The sequence below is a fragment of the Mugil cephalus genome, chromosome 7, assembly GCF_022458985.1.
Source record: "Mugil cephalus isolate CIBA_MC_2020 chromosome 7, CIBA_Mcephalus_1.1, whole genome shotgun sequence".
NCBI classification, from domain to species: Eukaryota; Metazoa; Chordata; class Actinopteri; order Mugiliformes; family Mugilidae; genus Mugil; species Mugil cephalus.
Window position 1 is genome coordinate 19,901,977 of NC_061776.1, and position 23,197 is coordinate 19,925,173.

The 23,197-nt window shown below is 44.3% G+C and overlaps 1 protein-coding gene across 3 annotated transcripts in view; it reads left to right on the plus strand.

Moving 5' to 3' along the window:
* The first annotated feature begins 285 nt into the window (after positions 1–285).
* Positions 286–23,197, plus strand: part of kcnn1a (potassium intermediate/small conductance calcium-activated channel, subfamily N, member 1a) — a 46,150-nt gene continuing 23,238 nt past the window's right edge. For all 3 annotated transcript variants that reach the window (XM_047589688.1, XM_047589689.1, XM_047589690.1), the window contains exons 1-2: positions 286–1,724; positions 21,509–21,982. In XM_047589688.1, the coding sequence (XP_047445644.1) occupies positions 456–1,724; positions 21,509–21,982 (1,743 nt within the window). In that variant the 5' untranslated portion in view covers positions 286–455. The remainder of the gene's footprint in view (positions 1,725–21,508; positions 21,983–23,197) is intronic.

Sequence of the window (23,197 nt, forward strand, 5' to 3'; positions counted from 1 at the left end):
GAGTTGATCATAAACTAAAGTGGCGTTCAGGGTTTATGGCATCACGTTTGACAGGCCTGATCTGTCCGGGTGACGTAGCAGTAAAAGTGATTTCTGATTATGCAGGGTGGTTATGGCAACATTGACAAACTCGATCTGTTATCCTTGCGGTGGATTAAAATGATCGACTGTGTGAGCAAGATTTAAACACCATCCGCATCTCCATAGTGCTTGTTATAACCCGACACCCTGTACGGACCGATCGATCCGCTGCAACCTGTGCGCATGGCAGGCAACGGACCGATATAGAGTCGAAGGCGGTGTTTTGGCTGTACGGTGACGTTTTAAGGCAGGTCCTGGTCAAATCTACCAATGATACAAGTCGGTCCTATTCTGCTGGGACTGATCGCGATGAACGGGTGTCGGAGCTCTGCACGGCAAAGGAGTAACCACAGCGAGACGAGGCGATCAAGGGGATGCGGCATCGGTACGCGGGAGCTGTCCATCAGCACCAAATCCCCGACGGAAAGCAAGGAAGCAGCAAGCAGAGCCGAGACCAAGTCGCTCCTGTTTTCAGCCTGCCGCCCCCGCCCTCTTCTCACCACCGAGACCGCACTTCAACCGCCGCCGCTCACCGCCAGAGCCTCCAGGAGCTCCCCTGTCTGAGTCAGCCCTCTCGGAGACCTGTTCACAGCGGCGACCCACTACCTCTGGCGAGCTACGACACCACCCAGCGACCTTCCCACCGAGGCACTGAACCCAGCACCGGGCAGCCGGCGCACCTGCAGCAGGATCCCTGGGCCCCGGCCGGTTCTCAGCAGCAGCAGCACCCGCCGCCGCAGTCAGAGAAACAGCCTGTTTTTCCAACCTGCCACTGCAGTTTTTCAGAGCAGGAGGCGAGCTTTTCTCACAACCAGCCCCATCCTGTCGACCCTCTCCCACCGCAGCCCTCCCCACCTTTTCCGCCGCCTATACCCCCGCCACCAACGTCGTCCTCCTCTTCTCTGCTCTTTTCCCGGGAATCTAAAAGGGGGGATCGTCTCCAAAGGAGTGCCAACAATTACCAACAGGCAAGCATCGTGGAACGCTGCAGGGGAGGAGGAGGAGCAGGAGGGCACCGAGACCACAGGCAGTTGTTGCAGCAACAGCAGCAGCAGCAGCAGCATCAACAGCACTGTCATTTAAGACTCCAACAGAGGGACCCCTCCCCTGAAGGAATCCATGCAAACTCACAGAAAGGGCGCTCTTTAAATGTATGTGAGTCAACCCAGGCTAGGAGAGCATTCGAGTCTCAGACTCAGGACCTGCAGCAGCAACAGATACCACAATTACGAGCGCAGCAACAGCTACTGGTGGGGAGCAGCTTGCCTATCAACTACTGCGCCAGCGGCTCAGGAGAGCTATGTAGGACTCACCAGGCTCCACTGCTGCACCAGCAACAGCAAGAGCGGCAGCAGCAGCAGCAGCAGCAGCAAGGCGCACTGGGGCTCTGTCCCCAGCGTCCGCAGCACTGTGAACAAGACCGCAATAAGTCTGGGAGGAACACCGTGCAAGGCGACCAGGCGCAGCCGCACAGCCGCGACTCCCGCGTAACCCCCCCGGTAACACAACAGGCGTACGCGGGGAACTCGTCTGCGACTGGCAGCAACAGCAGCAAAGACAGCCCCAACTACGGCTCGAGCTATCACCTGTGGCCAGAGAGCCCGCATAAAGGAGAGGAGACTATATGTATCGACCTCCATAAGGTAGATCCTTCACATTTCCTGGTGCGATCGCGGAGCTAATTGGCCTCTAACGGCAAAACAAACAAACAAACAAAAACAAACTAATCCCGATGTTTTCACTCAGTGACCACGCCTGTCATATGATTTTGATAAAGCACAGTCGCGTTGGTGCGCGCGTTCGTTGTATGTGTAGCCTATGTAAAGAGAGAGGAGGGGGGGCGGGGGGGATTCGGATCGTCATTCAGTACTAACCAGTTTTACCAGGATGCAGCTAACTACGGTGCATGTAAACCCGGTGAGTGGTATTCTTGTCATTTGTTTCAATTGGTTATACAAAAACGCGCATGCACGAAGAAAAAAAAGCGACGACGAACACACACACAGACGCGCGCACACACACCTGTTCCATGTTGCAGTGTTGTTTTGGGTAGCCCGCAGAAATTATTCAAATGACGCTCCCCGGCAGCTGAATTAGAAACAAAGCGGTTGTTGTTTCCACAGAACAGAGGGGTATCTGAGCAGGGGAATTTTAATAATTTGGCTCCCAGACACAAGACACAATGGTTAGCTTCATGTCATTAGGCCTGTACCTGCCGGGGTGAGCATGCAGTCACCTAACACACTTGATACAATATGTTCAGTATGTTCTGCAAGGAGAGATGCAACCATGTAATGGCACATGTTATGCTAAGCATAATGTCAGTCCTAAACGTGTCATTCTGTGGCTACAAATGCAACAAATGTTTTTATTGCATCTGGCCAAACAAGAAGAAAATCTAAAGGACAGGCATGGTGATTGGATGAGAGAGTCTGACAACACGGATCAAAACATATCAGGAGCTAATGGAAGGGCAAAATAAGTAAAAGAAAAAAAAAACATCCCTTCACAGAATGAAATCATATGTGAACGTGTGATAGCAAGTGGAGAGCTGTGTGTGTGCTGCACGTCAGCGTGCATGTGTTAAAAGGAGAAATAGGTGTCTTGTGGGGAGCTTAAAGCGATTGTTCTCGTTGCAATGTGCTTCACTGTGTCTTAACTGAAAACAAATGATCTGGGAAAGAGTTGCTGACCCTGTGGTCAATATTTCCTGGACAAATTAAGTCAGCTGACTCTTCCGGTTACTGAAAAGTTGGAGAACGTCTAGTTTATTTTTGGAACAATTTGGATCCTGAAGGGAAAGAAAAATCTAACTGCAAGTTTTTATTAGATTGTTTTTTGTTTGTTGACCAAATGAGATTAGGAAAAAGAGCTGCCGGTTACCCCCCCTGAGAAATGTGGTTGGCAAAACGTGGCTGGTCATATCACTACCACTGCTTTATGATTTCCCCTCCCCGTGTGTTTAGTCCCGGTGCAGTCAAGGTGAAGTTTATACGCCACAGGACAGGAAAGAGGAAACAACGGGAGGCATTGATGAGGGTGTAGCATCTAAATAAGAGATCAACAGACTCCTTTTTAGAATGCTGCAGTGTATTTCAGGGGCTGAGCTGGCACCGGTAGCCAAAGGTGGGACATTGAACCACCTTGACACGACTGTTCTGAACTTCAACTCGTTTTTTTGGAGCATCAGCAGAACGCCCAAAATGACCAAATGGCTGAAGGGAGAGTGAACTTCTTTCACTTGAACATGCCACCTCGTTGCAGTTAAAATTACAGGGAGAAAGAAGGGTGCAGAGTATGCCTAAATCAAGATTAGTGTGGCTAATTCTTCTGGTTTCATGTTCTGTACAGTTCTGATGTCCATAGAGATAACATAACAGCATGGTATGTGAACTATAACAGTAGGTTTCAGTGCTTTATTTATCTGCACTGGATCGTAGAGGGAGTTCAAAGCGAGATCATGTATAACGTTCATATGAATCACAAACAAGTGGCCAAGAATATGAGAATATTATGATAAGATTATGTCTGTATGGCAGCAAATCAAAGCCTGTATTGGACTAGTATATTATAGTCAGATAAAATGAAAAATGATCCATGGTAGGGCTTATTGCTTTTTAACAAACTATACAAATTATGTGTCTTTTAATATACCTATGATATTTGAGTTTTTTTGTTTTTGTTTTTTTTGTCTTTTCCAAACTTATCTGAAGGTGAAAGTGAAATTAAAAGCAGGTCTCGGATGTCAGGACACAGCAGGATGCCAGTCAAGCTAACAAAACTGTCAGAAGTTGTTGTAAGACGAAGATGAGAAACTTAGCGCACTCGCTGCATAATGGAATCATGCCAGTTATATCACACTCATCCCTTTGTGAATGATATATTTATTTTTGTGCTAAACTATTACATAATCCGGGTTCCATCTTAACACCTGAAAACATCTTGGAAGTTCTCCCGTGACTCCCTCTAAGCTTCAAACCTTCCTCGCTCGCTCCGATCCGGCCATGCCAAGTATTCTGATACAGCGAGAGATCCATCCGTGGATATTTGTGGGATCATGGTTACATCTTATTGACTCGCCCTTAATGAGACCGCCCCTACCGCCCGCTCACCATTTGAAATCTCTTAAACAAAACGCTTGTGACAGAACAAGCCTGATAAAGTGTATACGATTACAGCATCCAGCAGCACGCCCTGAAACTCGATAGCCAGCCCACTGCACTGATGGCGGGTGGTACGATATTGTGTCCTGCCTCTGTAACACTGCTCTGAAAGGTGCATTGCTGCTCCTATTGTGATGGGCTGTGTAAGTACTCTAATGTCTGCCACTTACTGCTATGGTGATATCCCCTGCAGGGACGCTGTCGTGCATAAACACAGATGGATTCGCTCTCGTTTAACGAGGCTGACTTTGGAGGATGCACATATGTCCTTTTCAGTAGGGACCTGTGATTATTCACGTTTCGGTTTGTCAGATTTGGTGCCATTTTTCAAGACCCTGAAACGAGACGAAGTGCAGGCAAAAGTTAAAACGTAGAGGCAAGAAATGCAGCACGCTGGGCTTCCTTGTCTGCGTTTGTTTCATATGGTTTGTGGGGATGGCTCCTTTCATGTAGCACTTGAAGGCTGCGAGTAGAACTCTGTTAGTAGTTTGTAGGAAATGGTCATAAATGAAAAGCTGAAATTACCTTTGATACATGTCATCATGATTCAGTGGTCAGCAGCAAAACAGCTTAGAGGGTTTAGACATATTCTGACATATTTCCTGTCTTATCAGACTACATGTTTGGTTTGTGAAATATCAGAAAATAGTTTAGAAAAAAAGAGCTACCACAGCTTCTCCACAACCAAAGTGGACGGATTAAACCAACGCCGTGTCTGATCCAACATCAGCTGTCACAAGACAAAGAAAAACTCACAACTGAAACGCTGTAACTGGTAAACGTTCGCTGCTCCTGCTAGAACAATGCCATAGTTGATTAATTATCAATACACTTGCTTGTTGATTTTTCGCGGACCGACAGCTCCGCTCAGCTTTCTTGTATCCTGACCGTGTTAGTTATCGTGCGTTGCAAAAAAATTGAATGAAACTGCCCTGGAGTAAAAAAGAAAAAAAAAAAACTTAAATGTAGTCGGCAGATTGAGGGTTAAAATGAGAAGCAATAAAAATGTTTCTAGCCCGGTGCCATCTCTCTGTTCTGCCTGTCACATCACCCCATGTTTGTTGGGCGCAACAGGCCTGTACGCTGCTCTGCTGTAGCCGTGTGTGTGTGTGTGTGTGTGTTAGCGCACCTTTCAGGAGAACACGAGGTTGGATGTGTCAGTGCAGAATGGATGGCTAGTAAGAGAAGGAAAGCTATTACAGTAACGGCTTTTGTGCAGCTCCTGCCAAACTGCGGTCCAACATGTGTATAATCACCCTATATGATCTAGGAAAGGTCAACATGGTGTATATCAAAGTGGCACTTGCTACCAACTTAGTGTCTGTTTGACCCTGTCTGGGAGGATTTAGCGTGGGCCCGTTTAGCGGCGAGTGTGTGTGAGAGCTTTGAACGCTGAACGGTTTTATCTCTTGCCGGTATTATTAGGAATGTTTTCTCGCTTAAGCATTTATTTTTTCCTTTACAATTAGCACCGGGGCTCCCATGTTCTCTAGCCGTCTAAATAAAGCGCAGCGCTGAGGCAACCTGGCTCCATGCTGCCTTCAAAAAAGTCACTTCGTCTTATCAGTTGTGTGTTTGTGTTGGCTCCGTAGTAACGCTGAGGTAACGCTCAGCGCTGGAGCTCGGAACAATTGATGCCGACAGATCTGCTTACACCATTATGATTTACAAGCGGGCCCTCGCCAGGAGGAACATTATGTTGATTTAAACTTTCTCTATCGGTCATCTCTCCGCTGTTGTTACAGGGCCTCTATTTGTTTTCCTCTCATTAGGCGTCCGTGTTTCCACTGCCTTCTGCGTTCGAATCTGCGAGGGCAGCCAACACCTTCAAAGTAAACACACCCTGCTGAACAATTAAATGTCAGACAAGGGGCAGATCCTAGCTCACATCCTCCGTGTATGACGAAGGAGTGCCACTGCTCCAGATCTCTGATAACAGCTAGCACTGAAAGGTGCTAGGTGTGAGCAGTGGGAGCCTCTTGGTTTTTGTCTGCAGCCGGCGACGCACACCGCCAGTGAGTATGACTGTGAAGCTCTTTTAATAATTGATTGCCGTTTTCCCTATTTTCATTTTTTTTTTTCATCTGCCGTGTTTAAGTGCTCTGGCTCTGAAATAGATTTGTGTTACCATGTGTGTTGCTATGGAGAGATCGGCCTGGTATTGTGTGGCAGCCTCTCTCTTGGAGGTATTGAGTTTGGTCGGTCAAGGAATCATGTGCAGAACAAGATTATCTTTTGGATTTACAAATCATTTCACGCTTGGCTTTTAACTTATGTGATGCGCGCGGGCTTGCACGTTACACACACACACACGCACACACGCGCTCACGCCGTGTCAGGAAAGCCTATACACAAACACCGATATTACTGTAAGTGGTGTTCAAATAGTGCTCCACTTGATATAGTTCATTCGCTTTACGTTTCATTTGAGTGAGCCTGCACAAAGAGAGGTGTATTGAATTACTTGCGGTCCAGTTGAATACAAAGAGTGGAAAGAAAGCGTGTTGGGGTTGGGGGGCGGGGGGGTGCGGTGGGGTGGTGGGGGGGTTTCCTCTGTCGCCGTGAGCCTCGCTTGCTTACTTACTCCACCAGTGTGGAGTCACAGCGTGTTTTCACTCTGTCAGCAGTTCGTGCCATTTGTGGCTTGGCTGTTCGACCTCTCGTTATGGGTCTGTTGTCTAATTTGGGCTGTAAGTTACAATTTTTATTTTTTTGTTTATTTTTTTAAACCTGTGTTGGGTGCCAAGTCTCCACCACAGCTCTCTCTCCTTAATAAATGACCGCAGTTCATTTATATGGTAATTCCTCTGAGATGCCAGCCAAGTGATGCCAGGCATATAATGTATCACTGCAATGCATATGCTTTATGGCTAATTAGGTTATTGATCTGAGGCTGTTCCTGCGTTAGGGCACGGTCGCAACACAAACGACTTTGCGAGTATGAGTAATGCAGCTCTAAGGAGATATTTGTCGTCCATTACAACTCTGGCGAGACGCGGACGTACGGCGCAGTGACGGCTTCGCGTGTGTGTGTGTGTGTGTGTGTGAGGGTGCAGGTGTGTGCTACCCTTCCAGCGTACATATCTTAGAATATCGTAAGCTCACTGAGTCATTTCAATATTGCCTGCCGGCTGTTTTCAAATGTTTGTTAAACACAGTGTTCGGCAAGAGCGTGGGGGTGCAGTGATGAGATGTGAGCGGTGTGTGAGTTCATCATACTTTGCTCGCGCTATCGACTAATGCCTCGCTCTCAGCCTGCCCCTGAAGGTTCAGGTTTGGGAAGCTTCTCTCTTGCCATTGTGAAATTCCGTCTGGAGAGTGTTTGCTGTGCGTGTGTGTGGTACGAGTGCATGCAAACACACGTGTGTACATTGACGTCGCGTTCACTGGTGCTCTCAATGAATATGCACCCCCCCTCCCCTCCCCTTCTCTTTTATACCCTCAGGTCAGAGTTTGACTGCTGATCCCCTGAGCTGCCATACTACTTAATTTACAGCACATGATGCACAACCGTTTCCCCTGCAAAAACTCAATCACAGCCTCCTCTGGCCACTGATAAATATTCAGTGAAGAACAAAAAGCTGGGGCTGATCTGCATCAGATGTACCCTGCCTTTAAGCTGTTTATAATGCGAACGCTATTTGTAACCTTTATACAAACAAAACGCTTCCGTGGGAATTGAAAAAAAAGAAAAGAAAGAAAGAATCGGAACGTCTCTGTGTACATGTGTGTTCCAGCTACAGTGGCTCGGGAGAAAGCTCTGTCAGGCCTCTCGCTGTTGCTTCAGGTTGCTGAGGTCGACAGCAGCTGGCACAGCTGCAGAAAAACACCAGTTCTATAGAGCCTCTCTCTGGTTTGCATGTTGCTCTGCATGTATGTTCAAATGTTAGGGCAACAGAGTGAGCGAACGAGTGGGAGGATTGCTTTAGTATATCATTATCATGTGGGAGCCACAGTGTTGTCTTCAGATGGTAAAGGTCACATTAATTCGATTGCAGCTTCTAGTCATGTAGAAGACCCTCTTCCTCAGCGATGCTCTGCTGTATAGCCGCAGTCTCCAGGAGTTATTTATTTTTTGTTTGGAGTCCTAACATCTGGGCTCCATGCTTGATTATGCATCCGCAGTAGTGTTTACAGTGACGGTGAACCTATTCGCCGCATGTGTTAATTGGTTTGCATGTGTTTCCGAAGCGTTTTTTTTTTTTTTTTTTTTTCTCAAAGATGTGAACGCTGTTTTTATTTATCGGACTTTGACTCAGCTCTGACGTGAGAGAAAATGTGTCGCCTGTTTTCCCTTCCCCTCCCCGTGCTTTCTCTTCTCTGGTTTATGATAGTGGTTTCTATGGTGTTTGTCTCTCTGCGTGCTGCAGTTCCTATACAGCTGCCGGAGCCTCCATTATCGGCCTCCCTCCGACGGTTAACCCCTTAATGGTCCAGCGGTCTGTGCAGTTCCCCCTTTGTCGCTACCATTTTCTCTTTAACCCTTTCACGAACAAAGCAGCTTCACCGCCTCTCTCTCGTCTCTTTCTGTGAGGGTCCATTTTCCGTCGCTGGTTTCCGCTCCCCAGCCACCTCTTCTTCTCTGTCAGACTGAAAAAAAAAGCTTTTTAAATAGAATCAATTTACACTAAAGGGCCCAGGGGGTATTAGAAACCGCAGCACTTAATTTCATAACTTGGAAAAAAAAAAATAGAAAATCACAAAGGGAAGCTTCTGTAGCTTGAGGCCATTAGCACAGTTCCCGGAACTTTTATCTTGACTGTAGTACAGTGCGGTGTGGGGTCTGGTTATGGTTCACTCACCCCACAACAAGATTACATGCCACGCAATGTGGTGCAGTAGGTGTGTGTGCAAGTGTTACATTCTCTCTGCGCCCAAGTGTCTGTGGGTGAATACAAATGTGCTGCTTTTCCAACTGGCCTCTGTTTCACTTCGCCGGAGAAAAAGGGGGAGTTCATTGCCAGATAAGGATATTCAATTAGTGTGAGTCTATGGGAGGCGGCTGCAGCAGTCAGAGCATGCTAGAGCCGGCTGACATATGGTAAGGGCTCTCTGTTAGAGTGCGAGAAGCAATGAAACCTGATATCTTCTCATTTCATCATGTCACTGTTTCAGTAATTTTTCCGCTGGAATGTCATATACGGTCCGCTTCAGTAGATATAATTTCTTCCCTCTTTTCTCGGTGAAAAGGTCTCCTCTCAGAAAAGAAAATGGGGGATAAAACGCAATGGTTTTCAGATTAACACAGGCCGAGATTAAACCATTTTTTTTGTGTGTCTATTACCCGGGGGGGGGGGGATGCGTTGACTTAGTCCGCAAAAGATGTCGGAGAGGATTCATTTTGACCCTGAAATTCTAAAAGATTCGTTTGATTCCCCATTACTCTCGCTTTCTCCTCCTGTCTTGTCCTCTAGCGTCTCCCGCTGGCTTGTGTCCCCCCTCCCTTAATAAATCTCGAGCAGGATGTTTCCAGGCAACTCTCCAGTCAATCTTTACTGAGTTTGTTGCACTATCGATCTGTCCTGTGCTATAGGTTGTCCTGGCATCCCTCTCCGCTATTGATGTTTTTTTTTTTTTTTGCCTCGGGCAGAGAAAGAAACGACCTCAGCCTGAATTTATGGAGGACTTGTTTTCAAATGACTTACTATCAACTCACAAACAGAAAATAGAATCGTCGGGTGGTGGCATTTTTACATTGATGCTGTCGTCGGAGCGCAAGATGGTGAATGAGGTCTGTTAAAGATTGTGGGGATTATAGTGCGGGTTATGGGGCACTTAAGGGTGATAATGCCTGTGAGGAATCTATGGCCACCTTGGTTCTGTTGGGATGTCAAATAGTCACCAGGGGAACAGTCACCTAATGAGGTTTAGTCGTCTGGACACACAAAGACTTAAGCTGCTGTGCGTATTTAGGCTTTTGTGGTTTGGTGTGTTTGCGTGTTTTCTGTCTGCGACCACATGCATTACTGGTCGTTTGGATAAATGGGGGAAAGGACATTGGTATAAGAGACCATTTGTGTCATAAATCATACAAAGCATTGTGTTACCTAATGCTCCTCTCCTACACACACTACCTCTTACATGTAAAACCACTAACGGCTACGTACATACAGTACATAATATGATCTCTAGCACATGACTGCTCATACGTATATGAGACATAGCATGAAAGGATAATTATACACGTGAACAACTGTCCGTAACATAGCATTAGGAAGTCACATGTTCTTGTCCTCAAACACAGCTATAGTGTCTCGTCGTTTTAACATAGACTGCAGTGTCTTCTTTAATTATGCTCTTCACTCCAGTGTACAATTACACTAGTCAATTCTCTGATATAAATTCTCCCATACATTTCTCACTTGAATGTTTTTCCAAATCCATCAGGTACGATTTAAGAATGATTACATTTTTTTCCGGAGCGCAGCCAGAGTAACAGTGGCGGATGGTTTAGGTGCTGAAGGTTTGAACATTGACTTCCCAATCACTTAACCACTTCTCGAAGTTACTTCAGTTTAACCATGACCGGAGCGAAGCCTCATAGCTAGCTTAAGATGCCCAATTTAGGAACCCACCTCTGCAATCAGATTAAATGCTCCTCTTGACGCACCACGTATTCAACACAGCCTTTTAATCATGGTGTACTAAAGCCGTCAGTGCTCAATTCTTTTCCCTTGTGCCTTTGCGCACCGCTCACCTGTAAGCTACGCGGCCCTTTGCTGCTGCCGCTGGCTGTGTTTTAAAAAACAAATCACCAACCACGATGACCTGATTGTAACATTTCGAAAGCATCCCGCTACCACATCAGTCCGGTCATGTCGCTTCAGGAAGTTTGAGGAGCGCATTACCATGCTGTCCTTGTTTCCTCCTTCTTATCTTTTAGCTTTCTTATCCACACAGTGGTTCAGGAATGTTTGCTCGTGAACTGTGTCACCACAGCACCACACCTTTAATTCTCGTGCTCAAAGCCCATTTGAGTTGATACCATCTACTACTGAATGACAGGCGTCACTGCTGGGGAAATAGGATCCATACTGCTGGGATAGCAGTAGAATTTGGGAATTGTCTCTGTTGCTAGCACACGCTGTTAATAAATCTTCTTTTTCTTTTCAGCAAATCTTCATACTCATATTCGTGCAGATGGGTCGTCACTTTTGACCTCGGGTCCTGCTGGTAAATAGTGACAAACCAGCCTTATAAGGTGATATATGTGGTGCAACATGGTTTTATCATTTTGGATTTTCAAACAAAGTTAGGCGGTCTCTAGGTATAATAAAGTTAGCAAAGAAAAGATTGTCTTCTCTGGGCTGTTAATTTTTACATAGCTATTCCACAAACATTCCTCTTGTTGAGATATCTAGTGAGCTACAGTCAAATAGTGAATGGTGACTAAAGTATATCCCACTTGGCGTGTCTTCCGGGAATTGGACCATGTTTCCGTTGTGCCCACTGGCCCTCACCTAGTAAAGTCCCGATGGTGACTGCCATCCTGGCTCTCGCTCTGATGTGCTCTGCTCATTCTTATGCTCTCATCTGAAAGCTATGCCCGCTGCTTGTTGCCACTGCTGACAACATTTCAAAAAATGAGACACCTCAGCATCAACCTGTTGGCTCTGAGTCTTGCTTCCCTTTTGTGGGGAAGTTAATATCATCAAACATTAATACCACACCTGTCCAACATTTACATAACAATCTATTCACTGTGGGAGTGCGTTGCCTAAGAGTTGCCGATATAAAATTTTAAAACCTTGTTCACATGTACCCTGCCAGGGTTTTAGGACGTTTTGTATTCATGTTAATAATTTGCTATAACTTGTCCAATAAAAGCCTGCAGCAAACACTTATTTTCTTCTTTCTTTTTCATGTGTTGCTGAACAAGAGAATCAGGGAATCAGTCTTAAACGGTCTCCAAATACAGAGCTAGCTAATGCAAATGGTTGCACGCAGAACCAATTGTTTGGGGACATTATGCTGATCTTCCATAAACTAAGCTTTGAGGAGACCTCTATACCAAACAAGAGCGTATAATGTTGCGTGTGTGTGAGTGCTGAGTGATTGCTGTTGGCACATTTGGCGGTTCTGTCCCTGGGCTCTTGTCCACATACTGAAGTGTACTTGAGTAACACACTTAGCGCCAACTTTCTCCAATAAACATATACTACACTACACTATATAGTGTATGTGTATGTTTTGTCTTGTTAATGCAGTGTGAGAAAGGGTGAGCGTTGAGAAAGTGTGACTCCTGGCCTGAAGGTCCTCTCATATGCCCCAGTCTGCGTGCGAATTTGTCAAGGACTCGTTACGTGGGGCTTATCGGCACAAATCTGCCATCAATCGAGCAATCAGGCGTAATGGACGCTTTAGCGAGCTGATTAGTACAACTTTGAATGCTCTTCTGCACTCATTTTTACGTACTGTACCATGTCAGATCTCAAGGAGCAGGTTTTATGGAGACATTCACATTTCTGCACCAACACTGAGAACATCAGATGGGACATTTTCACCTGACATTACGCACTCCGCCACCATCCATCTAACCTGGAATAGGCTCTTTGTAATTCTTCTGACAAGTGAAGTGCAGTTTCATATTTTCAAGGATCTTTTTGAAGTCTCAAGTTATGTGCCCCTTCGCTCTGCACTAAAAAAGCCCTTACACCACACAATTAGTCGGTTAGACATTAAGAATTGTGATGCACAATTGTTCTCATTACTACTTCCTTTTTCTAAACGTTTACCCTCTCCGCACAGCACATCACAGAGTTCTGTCTAGGCTGCTCTCTAAGACTCACTCGCCGCTACACATTTTCCATTCTTGTGTCATTTGTGAGTGATTTTTACCACCGTTGAAAGCAAACAAGCTTACTGAATGCTTTTGCTGGTCATTTTCTGTGGACATCCATCTTTGGTTCAGTGATATTTTCTAGTTCTTTAGTAATGAGTGTCGTGCCTTTACTCATGCAATGACCACACTCTTAATAATACAGTTGCTTCATTAGAAAGCAAATCGATAATATGCAGAGAGCCGTAGGTTCGGTTGTGGTGACAGGGAGATGGATTGGCTTTCATGGGTATGTTGTCTTTTTCTGAGCCTTTTATCTTATTACTGGAAGCCAAGTGCTTTGAAAGTCTGACACTTCAGACACATCTGAGCTGAATGCACCCCTCCACCTTTGCAGTATTTAGGAAGGGATCTGACACACGCGCTACCAACTTCGAGGCTCAGTTTATGAACCATTTTATCCCGATCAGTCCCTCCTTTATGGCCCCGACCTATAAATCAGGTTTCTAACGACTGCTTCCTTTAATTTGCTGGAAATTAAAATTGCTCCTAATGAGGCGGTGGGTGTCCCACAAGAAAAGTAACTCCCCCCAGTTGGTTCCAACCCCAATCTGCCCAGGACCTAGTTTATAAGACACACACTCAGGCATGAACACATGGGATAATCTGGTTAGGTCCTAATTATAGTGGCATTGTGTCTCTGTTGACCACAGCGCATTATTAGTCCTAACAATAACATGTCCCCACAGACATTAACCTCTGTCCTTTTTCTCCGTGGAGGTGTTGTTTTTGGCTACTTTCTGATTGAGGGCAGCTGAGATTTAGTTAAGCCATTGATTGGTATGTTATCAAAAGTACAATCATTTTTAACTTCAATGGGGATTCAGACACAGAATTAACGCTGCCATTTTTTCTTGTCTCTGCGCGTCTATAGTTTTCGTTATGCAGCCGTGCCTCTGCATTTATCATGTCACATCATGTTTTTGCCTTAGTATCCATTTTAAATGACGCTCCATCTTATTTGCTTTTACTCTGAGTTAATGCTATTGTCATATATTTTATGTCTCGTTCTCTGCCTCCATTAAGGTTATAGCATCCCTGAGGCGACTGCAGCCCTGAACTTAATGTTGTCACAATTTACAGTGCGTAGATTTTATGACAGCATAATGGCAGAATTTCAGCAGACCTCTTGCACACAGACAGTTAACCGTCTCCACTGAATGATGGTGAGCTTTTAAGCATTAGTGTTTGAGGTGATGGTTGTAGCGGTTGTGTTTATCAGATATGTTGCAACCATTACAAATTGTTCATTTGGTCCCACCCCCCCACATCTCAAGCACTCAGGGGTCAATTCATGACCATCTTTGTCCGGTCCAGCAACAAGACGAATCATTTCAAAGCACAGGACTAGAAGCTGATGCTGGCATTTGTGTCCTGTGTCGTTTTAGGACTAGTTTAGGAAAAACAATGTTTTTAGTTAAATACACAATTATAATTACAATTTCCATCTCATGATTAACTAAAATATTGTACAAAGAGCACATTTGATTTCTTTATGTTTATATGACTAGTGTGTAGGTATTCTACCATATAATTAGTGTGTTTGATGTAATAATTTCACTTGAAATTACCTGTAAATATGAATGTTTTTGCAAGCTTACAATAAATATTTCATATCTACATATCTACGCACTGTGTTGCACCGCCGTGTTTCTACAGTAGACCAACACGAATGAGCAAAATACTGACTCTAGAGAGGGCCTTCCATGTTTATCCATTGAAGTGTCAGCCACCCTAGGGTGATGGAGGGGTATTCAGTTGGTTGCAATTTGCATCCTTACCACTAGATGGTTCTCATTTCTACGCACTGGTTCTTTAGAAGTGTTTCCTCTTTATGCTGATAAAACTTGTGACACCATAGCATCCTAGAAAAACATGGGGCATGTTCACTAGGGCTCCGCAGAGGTACTACAGAGGGGGTCACAAAATCTTTCGTTGATTAGACATTTTATATATATATATATGTGTTAATTTTCGCCAGCAAATTTAAATTCCTTTAAATACACATTGACTTGAGCCCACCAAATTTTAGTAAAGGAGTAATGGAGGCACTTCACTCATGCAGCGATACAGCAGCACAATTTCACACGGAGCACCACACTAGACAAGACCTGTCAATCTAAGTGTTCTGTACACACTAGGACCCACCCCTATCGCTGCAAAGCCAATGACAAAGCTGCATATTACACGTTGAATCTGTCCCTGCAATTGGCCGAGAGCCTATTCAGTTCCTAGATGGAATATTAGTAGAGAAGCTAACAGCGCCTGGTATATATAGTTATGTTCATGTTTACAGCAGTTGCATGGACACCCTATTGTTGCGCTGTTGTTTGAAGAAAAAAATATTATTTAAATGGCTTAATATTGAATGCAAAATGATAATAATGTATATTTATGAATAGTGCTAGGTCGAGTTTAATATACAACACATATAGTAGGTAGGAGGTCCCTACTTAATCTCTCCATCAGTTTGGGGCCCTTGGCCTGAAAAAACCCTGCATTAGGACAAATCCAACATTTTAGATACTTGTAAAGTGTGTTTTATGAAGACAACAATAGCTTAGCATAGCGGGCAACACCATTAACACCGTTCTGTTGGCATGCTGACAACAGCTACGTTACCTTGCTAATTCATTTAGCATCAAACTGGCCTTTCGGCCTGCAGAACTTGTGGATCACTGAACTGGGAGTCCTACTGCATCACAGTATCACTATGGTCACAGTGACAATGGTCAGATCAGATGCTGTGAAGTATCACCGTGCAAATAATTAAATCAGTATACAGAGACATTGTCAGGTCCTAGATTATAGCCAGAGGGCCGTGAATGGCGTAGCCGCCACTTTGGCCTGGACCAGACATGAGCAGACCTACGACTGGAAATGGTCGAATGAATGTATGAGCTGAAAACACACTTATGTACTTTTCATGTTTCAACACACACATTCTGGTGCTATCCCAGACACAGAAGAGTTGGTCACCTTAGTATAAAGCACATCAAGTAGTTGTCCATACACTCACTGATCGGACCAGATGCGTGAATTATTCATATTCAGTGAAAACTTTGAATATCAGTTTCCTTTTCACTCGCTAGGCCTGTCGTGTCCCTGTGAAACACCGACAATACCTTCAGCTTATCCTTAAGAGGAGAGGCAGCCATTATTTAACAGCAGACATCCCTGCAGAGATATAAGGGCAATATGACTCTTAAGAGGCTCACCTTTCCTGCTTCTGCTAGATGACAATTTTTAAATAATGGGTTATCCCTCAGGTATGATGTGTGTGCCTTGATGCTCTAACATGATTCAACATGAAATATATAGCGTTTACGTCTTTAACCTCAGCACACTGCCGCACATTTTCCTTTATGAATGTGAAGATGCAGCCACTGGTTTTCCCCTGTCCTTACCAGCGCTGGGTAATGATCCACATGCTGGTCAGGGATGGACGGAAGAGCCCTGATGCCTGCTGGCCTGTCAGAGAAATGTGACAGCGTCTAGTGTGCAGGGACAAACTGGAGAGTGAAGCCTGCAGCTCTCAATCACTCCGGGGGCCGGCAGAGACCCCCACGGGGAGCTGTCTTCCCTCTTTTCCATTTATTTCTTTCTCTCTTCGCCGTCTCTATCTATCATGTTTCCTCCAATTTCTAGATCCCTGCCTTATTCTGTCGCTTTTCCCCTCCTTTTTCTCTTTCGCGACCTTCCTTTCATGTCAGCCTTATCAGCATCTCTCTGTTGTTCACAGATTTTACACACACACACACACACACACACACACACAGATCTTCTCAAACAATTTCTCCGCGTACTTGTTTTCTTGCTACATACTGTCTGAATCAATATCCGACCTAATCCAGAGCCTGGCTGGGGTTCAGCTTGTTCAGCTAGCACACATATGCACACATCCACACACACACAATTAAACAGACTGGCACCCACATGCTCAAACTCACAAACGTGCACACACACACACGTACAGAAGTGACACATTAATGCACAGTTCCATTTTTAGAGGATATAAGCTTTCAAAACTACTGCACAGTAGCCCCATTCCACATTAGGGAGTAAGGATTTTCTATTAGATTTGAGTTGGCTGGAAAGTGAGACAGAAAGAGAGAGACAGGAGCAAGAGGGAGAGTTACCTTCATCCAAACTGTTCTGCACTGAGGCTTTTCAATTTGATTATGAGTCTCCATTTTATAGAGCCTGGATGCGGCGTGCTATTCAGAATGAAATTGAGCCGTTGGTTGGCTGGTCTCCTCTGTGGGGGCATCGGGGGGGAAGACAAGGGCACGCTGGCCCACCATGCCCTTCTACCGCACTGCTTAGTCTGGTTGCAGGGGAAATGCGAACAGCGAAAAAGCCTGGCTATCTGGCTGAGTGAATGGCAGAGAGTATGGAACTGATTGAGTGCTTTTGAGGTTTTGGAAAGTGATGTGAGGATTCCTGCTGAAAAGTCGCTGAACGACTCATTAACTGAATAGAGAATTTTGTAGTTTGTGTCTTATTTTATGTACAAATCCTACCGCATTTTTTATTATTATCTTTCTTTTTTTATCATTTCTGTCCAGAAATGCAGAAATGTACAGTACGTGTTCACACAAACTGACTGCTGGGCCAGTTCCCACCCATATTTGGGTCAGCCCTGACCTGGTTCAGTGGCGAATGATCACCAGAAACACGTAACTAAAGCTGAGCTTGTAACTGCAGCCCTGCACTCTCTGCATCCATCACCAATCTTGTTCATTTACATTATTGGAACTGCACATCCTGGGATCTTCTCCTTTTACGTCTCAGGCTGCCGTTTTGGCCCACGACTGTCACAACACAGACATTTTACTCTGATCTATGGACTTGTAATTACTATGGACATGTAATGTAGTCATTGGAAACCAAATTAGTCGGACATTTCGTGTCTCAGTTTGAGAAAAGGCTTCAGTATATTTACACTCAATGACACTGCTCCTTGCACACTAATTGACGAAGGAGCAAACCCATAGCTTCCATAAATTAATGGTGTTTGAGATAGTGTGTAGGGATTTATGAAACGCTTTATCGTTTAGTTTGTAATTTGGAGGTAAAAATCAATGACACCTCTTATGGGGAGTGGATGTAATTGGTCACTGAGAAGCAAGAACAAGTTTGTGTCTGAGAGAAAAGTTCATACTTAGAACAGCTCACAATCATCCCATGTTTTCAGAAGCTGTTGAACCTTTTCTAACAAACATAACAAATATATTCCTCAAGGTCTGTATTTATCAAGGCTGGTAAGCAACATAAGAAACAAACATAACTGTACCAGCATCATATAGAGTAAGAGTTCAATCAGTGCATTTACATGCACGTGAAAAAAACACTGCCTTAATTGGACTATAACAGGAGAACTGAAGTGCATGTAAACACGTTACTCCGATTAAAATCGTAGTTCTCGTTATCCGATTGAGACACCCAGATAATGTGATTGAATCAGAGTTTTCAATCGGATAATACATGTGTGCATGCTCCACAACCACTGCGCTGGCGCGTGACCAGAAAAACGTCCAAGAAAGCCAGTCATAGAAGAAGAAGAGGAATAGAGCCGCTAGAAGAACCATCTGAGGGTTAGCGCGGATCTTATCTGCGGCAGAAGTAGTGCAAACATTACGTACAAGATTAAAAAATGTAGTATTATCTGTCTGGTTGTTGTTTGAAATGCCGGTCTGCCGCATGAACGACTCTTGTTTATGATATAACGTAATAGGTCACCTGGAAATCGGGCCGTTTTAACATGGTATTAACCCGCTGAAAAGACACGTATCGCCACCTAGTGTGGAGGAGGAGAACAGTTGTTTGATTTTCTTGCGCTGCATGTAAACTGGGACAAGGATTGTAGTGAGAAAGTCGAATTTTGAGCATAGCTTAATTAAGCTCTGCGTGTAAACGCAATGAATGAACCTCTGTTTGGACATAGATACATTTTGTGTCAGTTGGTTTTAAAAGACTAATCACAAACTACAGTACAGGCGGTAGAAGGTTTGTTGGTTAAATATTGAACCCCTGATTGGTCTGTGATGTGTGTTTGTGTATGAGCGAAATTATGTCGCAAAAATAGCTTCACTCCTATACATTCACACCTAAACATCCACAAGCTCTGCTGAAGTGGATAGTGGTCCTTTGGATCTTTTTTCATTTCTTTCTCTCCCAGGTTTTGTCGTCCAGGATCCATATTTACACATCAAGCAGGTTTGACAGTCGCGACTAAAAATAGTCCCAAGCTCAGAACAGGACTTCAGAGTTATTTATCTCCTACACAAAAGTAGGAAACTCTCTTCTGAGAGTGACTGACATCGTGTTGTGACACTCAAAACCAAAGGAATATATGTGAAGATCCAAAACATTCAAAACACTGACAGGCTTTACACACCACGCTGAAATATTTATCAAAGACTAATAAAATAGCCATCTAAAATGATACAGTCTGATGAAGCCCTGCCCAACAATATTTCCTCAGTGGATCTCTAAATATTATCTGAGTTTTTCGTATTTATAACTGATTCCTTAAGCTGAGAAAATCCAAGCAACTTAGAATCTGTATCAAAGCTTTTTTTAACTGCATGGCAGTGAAATAATTAAATGTGTTAGGATTTCAATCCTTGTTGCCAATAAGTTGTAAATTGCTAGAATTAATTATAAAAATCTGGGACAAGACACTTTAATCCACATCATCTGTGGGGAATTTACTGTTCTATTAATTTGAATGGAAATCAAACTAGTATTCAGTTCTCCCTGCTCTAATTTTATCCTGCAAAGAACTTCATATTTTGACCCTTATTGCCGTATCAGCATCTGTTTTTTCAGCCTTTTCCTGTCATTCAAAGCTAAAGTTCGCTCACTGCACACTCTTCAAAAGAGTAAAGGGGTCCTAATGGCACAGATTATAAAGCAATTTAATACAGAAAAGGGGATTAGAAACACTATGGGCTGCACTAATCCTTAACCTTTAGTCCTGTTCTCATGGAGCCACAATATGCTCAAGACGATAGCATCACAGGACCAGAGTTAGTAAATTTCCATTAGGCCTGCCCTCCTGTATTCCCACCAGCACATTTAAAGACATTAGGCATGCTTTGTCAAGGCTAATAAAAAGGGGCTAGCAGTGCTATCACACACACCCCGAGGTCGTTTCAGAAAAAGCACTGTTCCATGTGAAGTTTTCATAACCCATTATGATAATCTGCCCAAGTCTCTGAAGGACAGGGGAGTAGACAGGCAGATAGATGCTTCTGGGCTGAATGCTCTGCAGTGCCTGCTTGGATGGAACATTGTCTGTCTTTGCGTTGCACACTCCTGTCTACCAAGAGAAGCCAAAGCCATGCACGTCTCATTCAAAGTAGTACGGAAGAGTATTGGGGCCGCGCGCGAGGGTGAAAAAAAATTGAGAGGAAGTAGATTTTTTTCCATCCTGCACTTTGACTCTGCGAAAGACCTCACATTCACCCATGACTTTGTTGTTGACATTGTATTTCGACTTAATTCTCGGCATCATATTTTGACTTTTGTCTCAAAGAGCATGATGGAACTAAATCTATCTCCTCTCATTTTTTCCCCATGGCTGGCCCTAGTACTACTGACAGGAAAGATGTGGAGGTGACATAAAATTAGTTGAAAATATTTTCTCATATCTTATTGACATTACATGTACTGTTAAACTTGCCTATACGCTGTCCCTAAGTTTCGTAGTGTGTATAGTTTTGTGTTCCTGTTGAAATTCTGCGTTATTCCTTTTTTGAGAAGGTCCGTGTCTTCTTCTGCTCTGCTCTCTTTTGGGCAGATTCCTGCTCATCTCTGCAGGGGAAGAGTGTTTGTCTCACAGGAAACAGGGTCATGCCGATCATCAATCATTCATATCTAAATTTGCGCAGTGCAAAGATTCAATTTTCTGCACTTTGTAGGGTCTGCTATTGGTTATATGGTTTTATTTATACCCCCAACTCCATTCATTATTGATTTGTTTTTTAGTTATCCAATGCCGATGCCATTTCCTTGATGGAAAAGCGCGTGTGTGCAAGGTATAGTCAAGAAAAACAAAATCCTGTTTCAAAAGATTTTTTTAACGGTGATTTTTTTCTTTCAAAGCTGCAAACAAAGGATCTTAATGAGCAACGCTTGTCTCCATTTATGTAGGAACTATTGCTATTTTCGATTTATTCTGTATGTTTGGACACATGTCCTGTTGAGCTCTAAATCTGTCTGCTTGTATAACCAAATTGTTTTGCAAGATCCCTCCTCTCTTTGCCCTCTCCAGAGCTACCGAGATATAACTCCCACATCAATGCTCTATTTAAAGTCTAAACCTGTGTGTGTTTCTTCTACCAGCTGTCAGTTTTACACCGTTTTTTCTCGTTTGCTCTCATAGTATTGTATTTATTCCTTTCCTTCCTCTTCACAGGCCACTACTGAGAAGAAGAAGCTGAGCCATGCTGGATCCAAGCCCTCCCTCTCTGAGAGCTGTGGCCGACTCCCTCAGATAGCCATGAACACCTGCAAGTACAATGGCGGAGTGGTGAGACCACTAGTGGGCAGCCTGGCGTCCTCGTCGCGCCGCAACCTCGCGGAGCTCGACTCGGAGACGCAACCCTTGCAGACACTGCACAGCTCTGGCCTGGAAGTGGTGGTGTCCAAGGGCAACGCCGGCGAAGACCCCAGCAAGGCCTCCAACGAGAGCTTGGTCAGGGAGGGCAGCGGGCGCAGCGGAGGCAGGGCTCCCCAGAAGAAGAACCGAGACATCGGCTACAAGCTCGGCCACCGGAGGGCGCTGTTTGAGAAGCGGAAGCGGTTGAGCGATTACGCACTCATCTTCGGGATGTTTGGGATCGTTGTCATGGTGACAGAGACGGAGCTGTCATGGGGGGTTTACACTAAGGTAGGTTGTGATGCATGAGTGGGAGCACTGCGTGTTGTCACTGCTATTGTAATCTTTTGAGTTGTGTGGGGTTGGCAGCTGTCAGTTTTATGAAGACTGATTATTAGCGCAGATACTGACATATATTATCTAACAAAGCTATTGGAATATTGCTCGGATATAAATAAAAAGGAGTGTCATGTAATCTGCACAGTGACTAATAGGCTATTTATTCTATTAAAACTCAGATTTTGCCCTTTCGAATTTCCCACTTAGTAATTTATTGACTGTAGACCTACTTTTGTTGCAAGTTGGCATCAGATTGGCGCCGAGCCCAGGACCAATTCCACTACTAGAGCTGTTGTGGCAGATGGAAAGTGGGATAGTGGAAGAAAGGAGATGGAGGTTACAAAGTTTTAGACTGAGAGAAAGTAGGAGGGAGGAAAATGATAAGACATAATGATAAGGCCAATGAGAGGAAAATATATGAATGAAGTTTCAGATGCTTCAGCTTGCATCATTTACTTTTAGCTAGTGATGCGGCATGCTCTAGATTAAAATATTGAGGACTGTGCTAGTTTCAGAGTCACTGTGACCAAGTCATCATTAGAGCACCTCATATCACAGTTTTTACTAGGATGTCTAGGAGGAAGCTGCACCGCACTGCAGTATACAGTGTGATAGGTCACACAGCAGGTGTGTTTCACCTCGTCTAAATCACTAACCTGCTTAAAACTATTAACCACAAGTGGTACAGATCACTTCCTATTAATAAATCACAAGGACTACACCATTTCCATTTGACATATTATGCTGTTATTAATTTGATATGGCTACACATCTGGCATTAACATTGATTTAAAGTCATGTGCCTATCAAACTGACACACTGCATGCAGCTCCAGCATTTAATCTTGTTAAGGCTCTAGTCTTAAACTTCTTGAGGGAAATATACTGCCATCCAAAAATGACTTGCCATGAGCTATACTGTGCCAAGAGACTAAACTCGTCTCTGGCTCTTTAGCTTGTGTGGTCACCAGCCAGCTGATAACTTGTTGTTTCAACATCTAATTTGTTTGGCGAGTTGCTAATTTTTAACTGGCTCGTGGCCGACTTTGTGTTGTCGCCAGCCGGTTGATAATTCTGTCTCTTCACCAGCTAGTCGCTAACTTGACCCTATTTTTAGCTAGTTGCTAATTTTTCTTCTCACCATCTTGCTAACTTTGTACTTTCATCA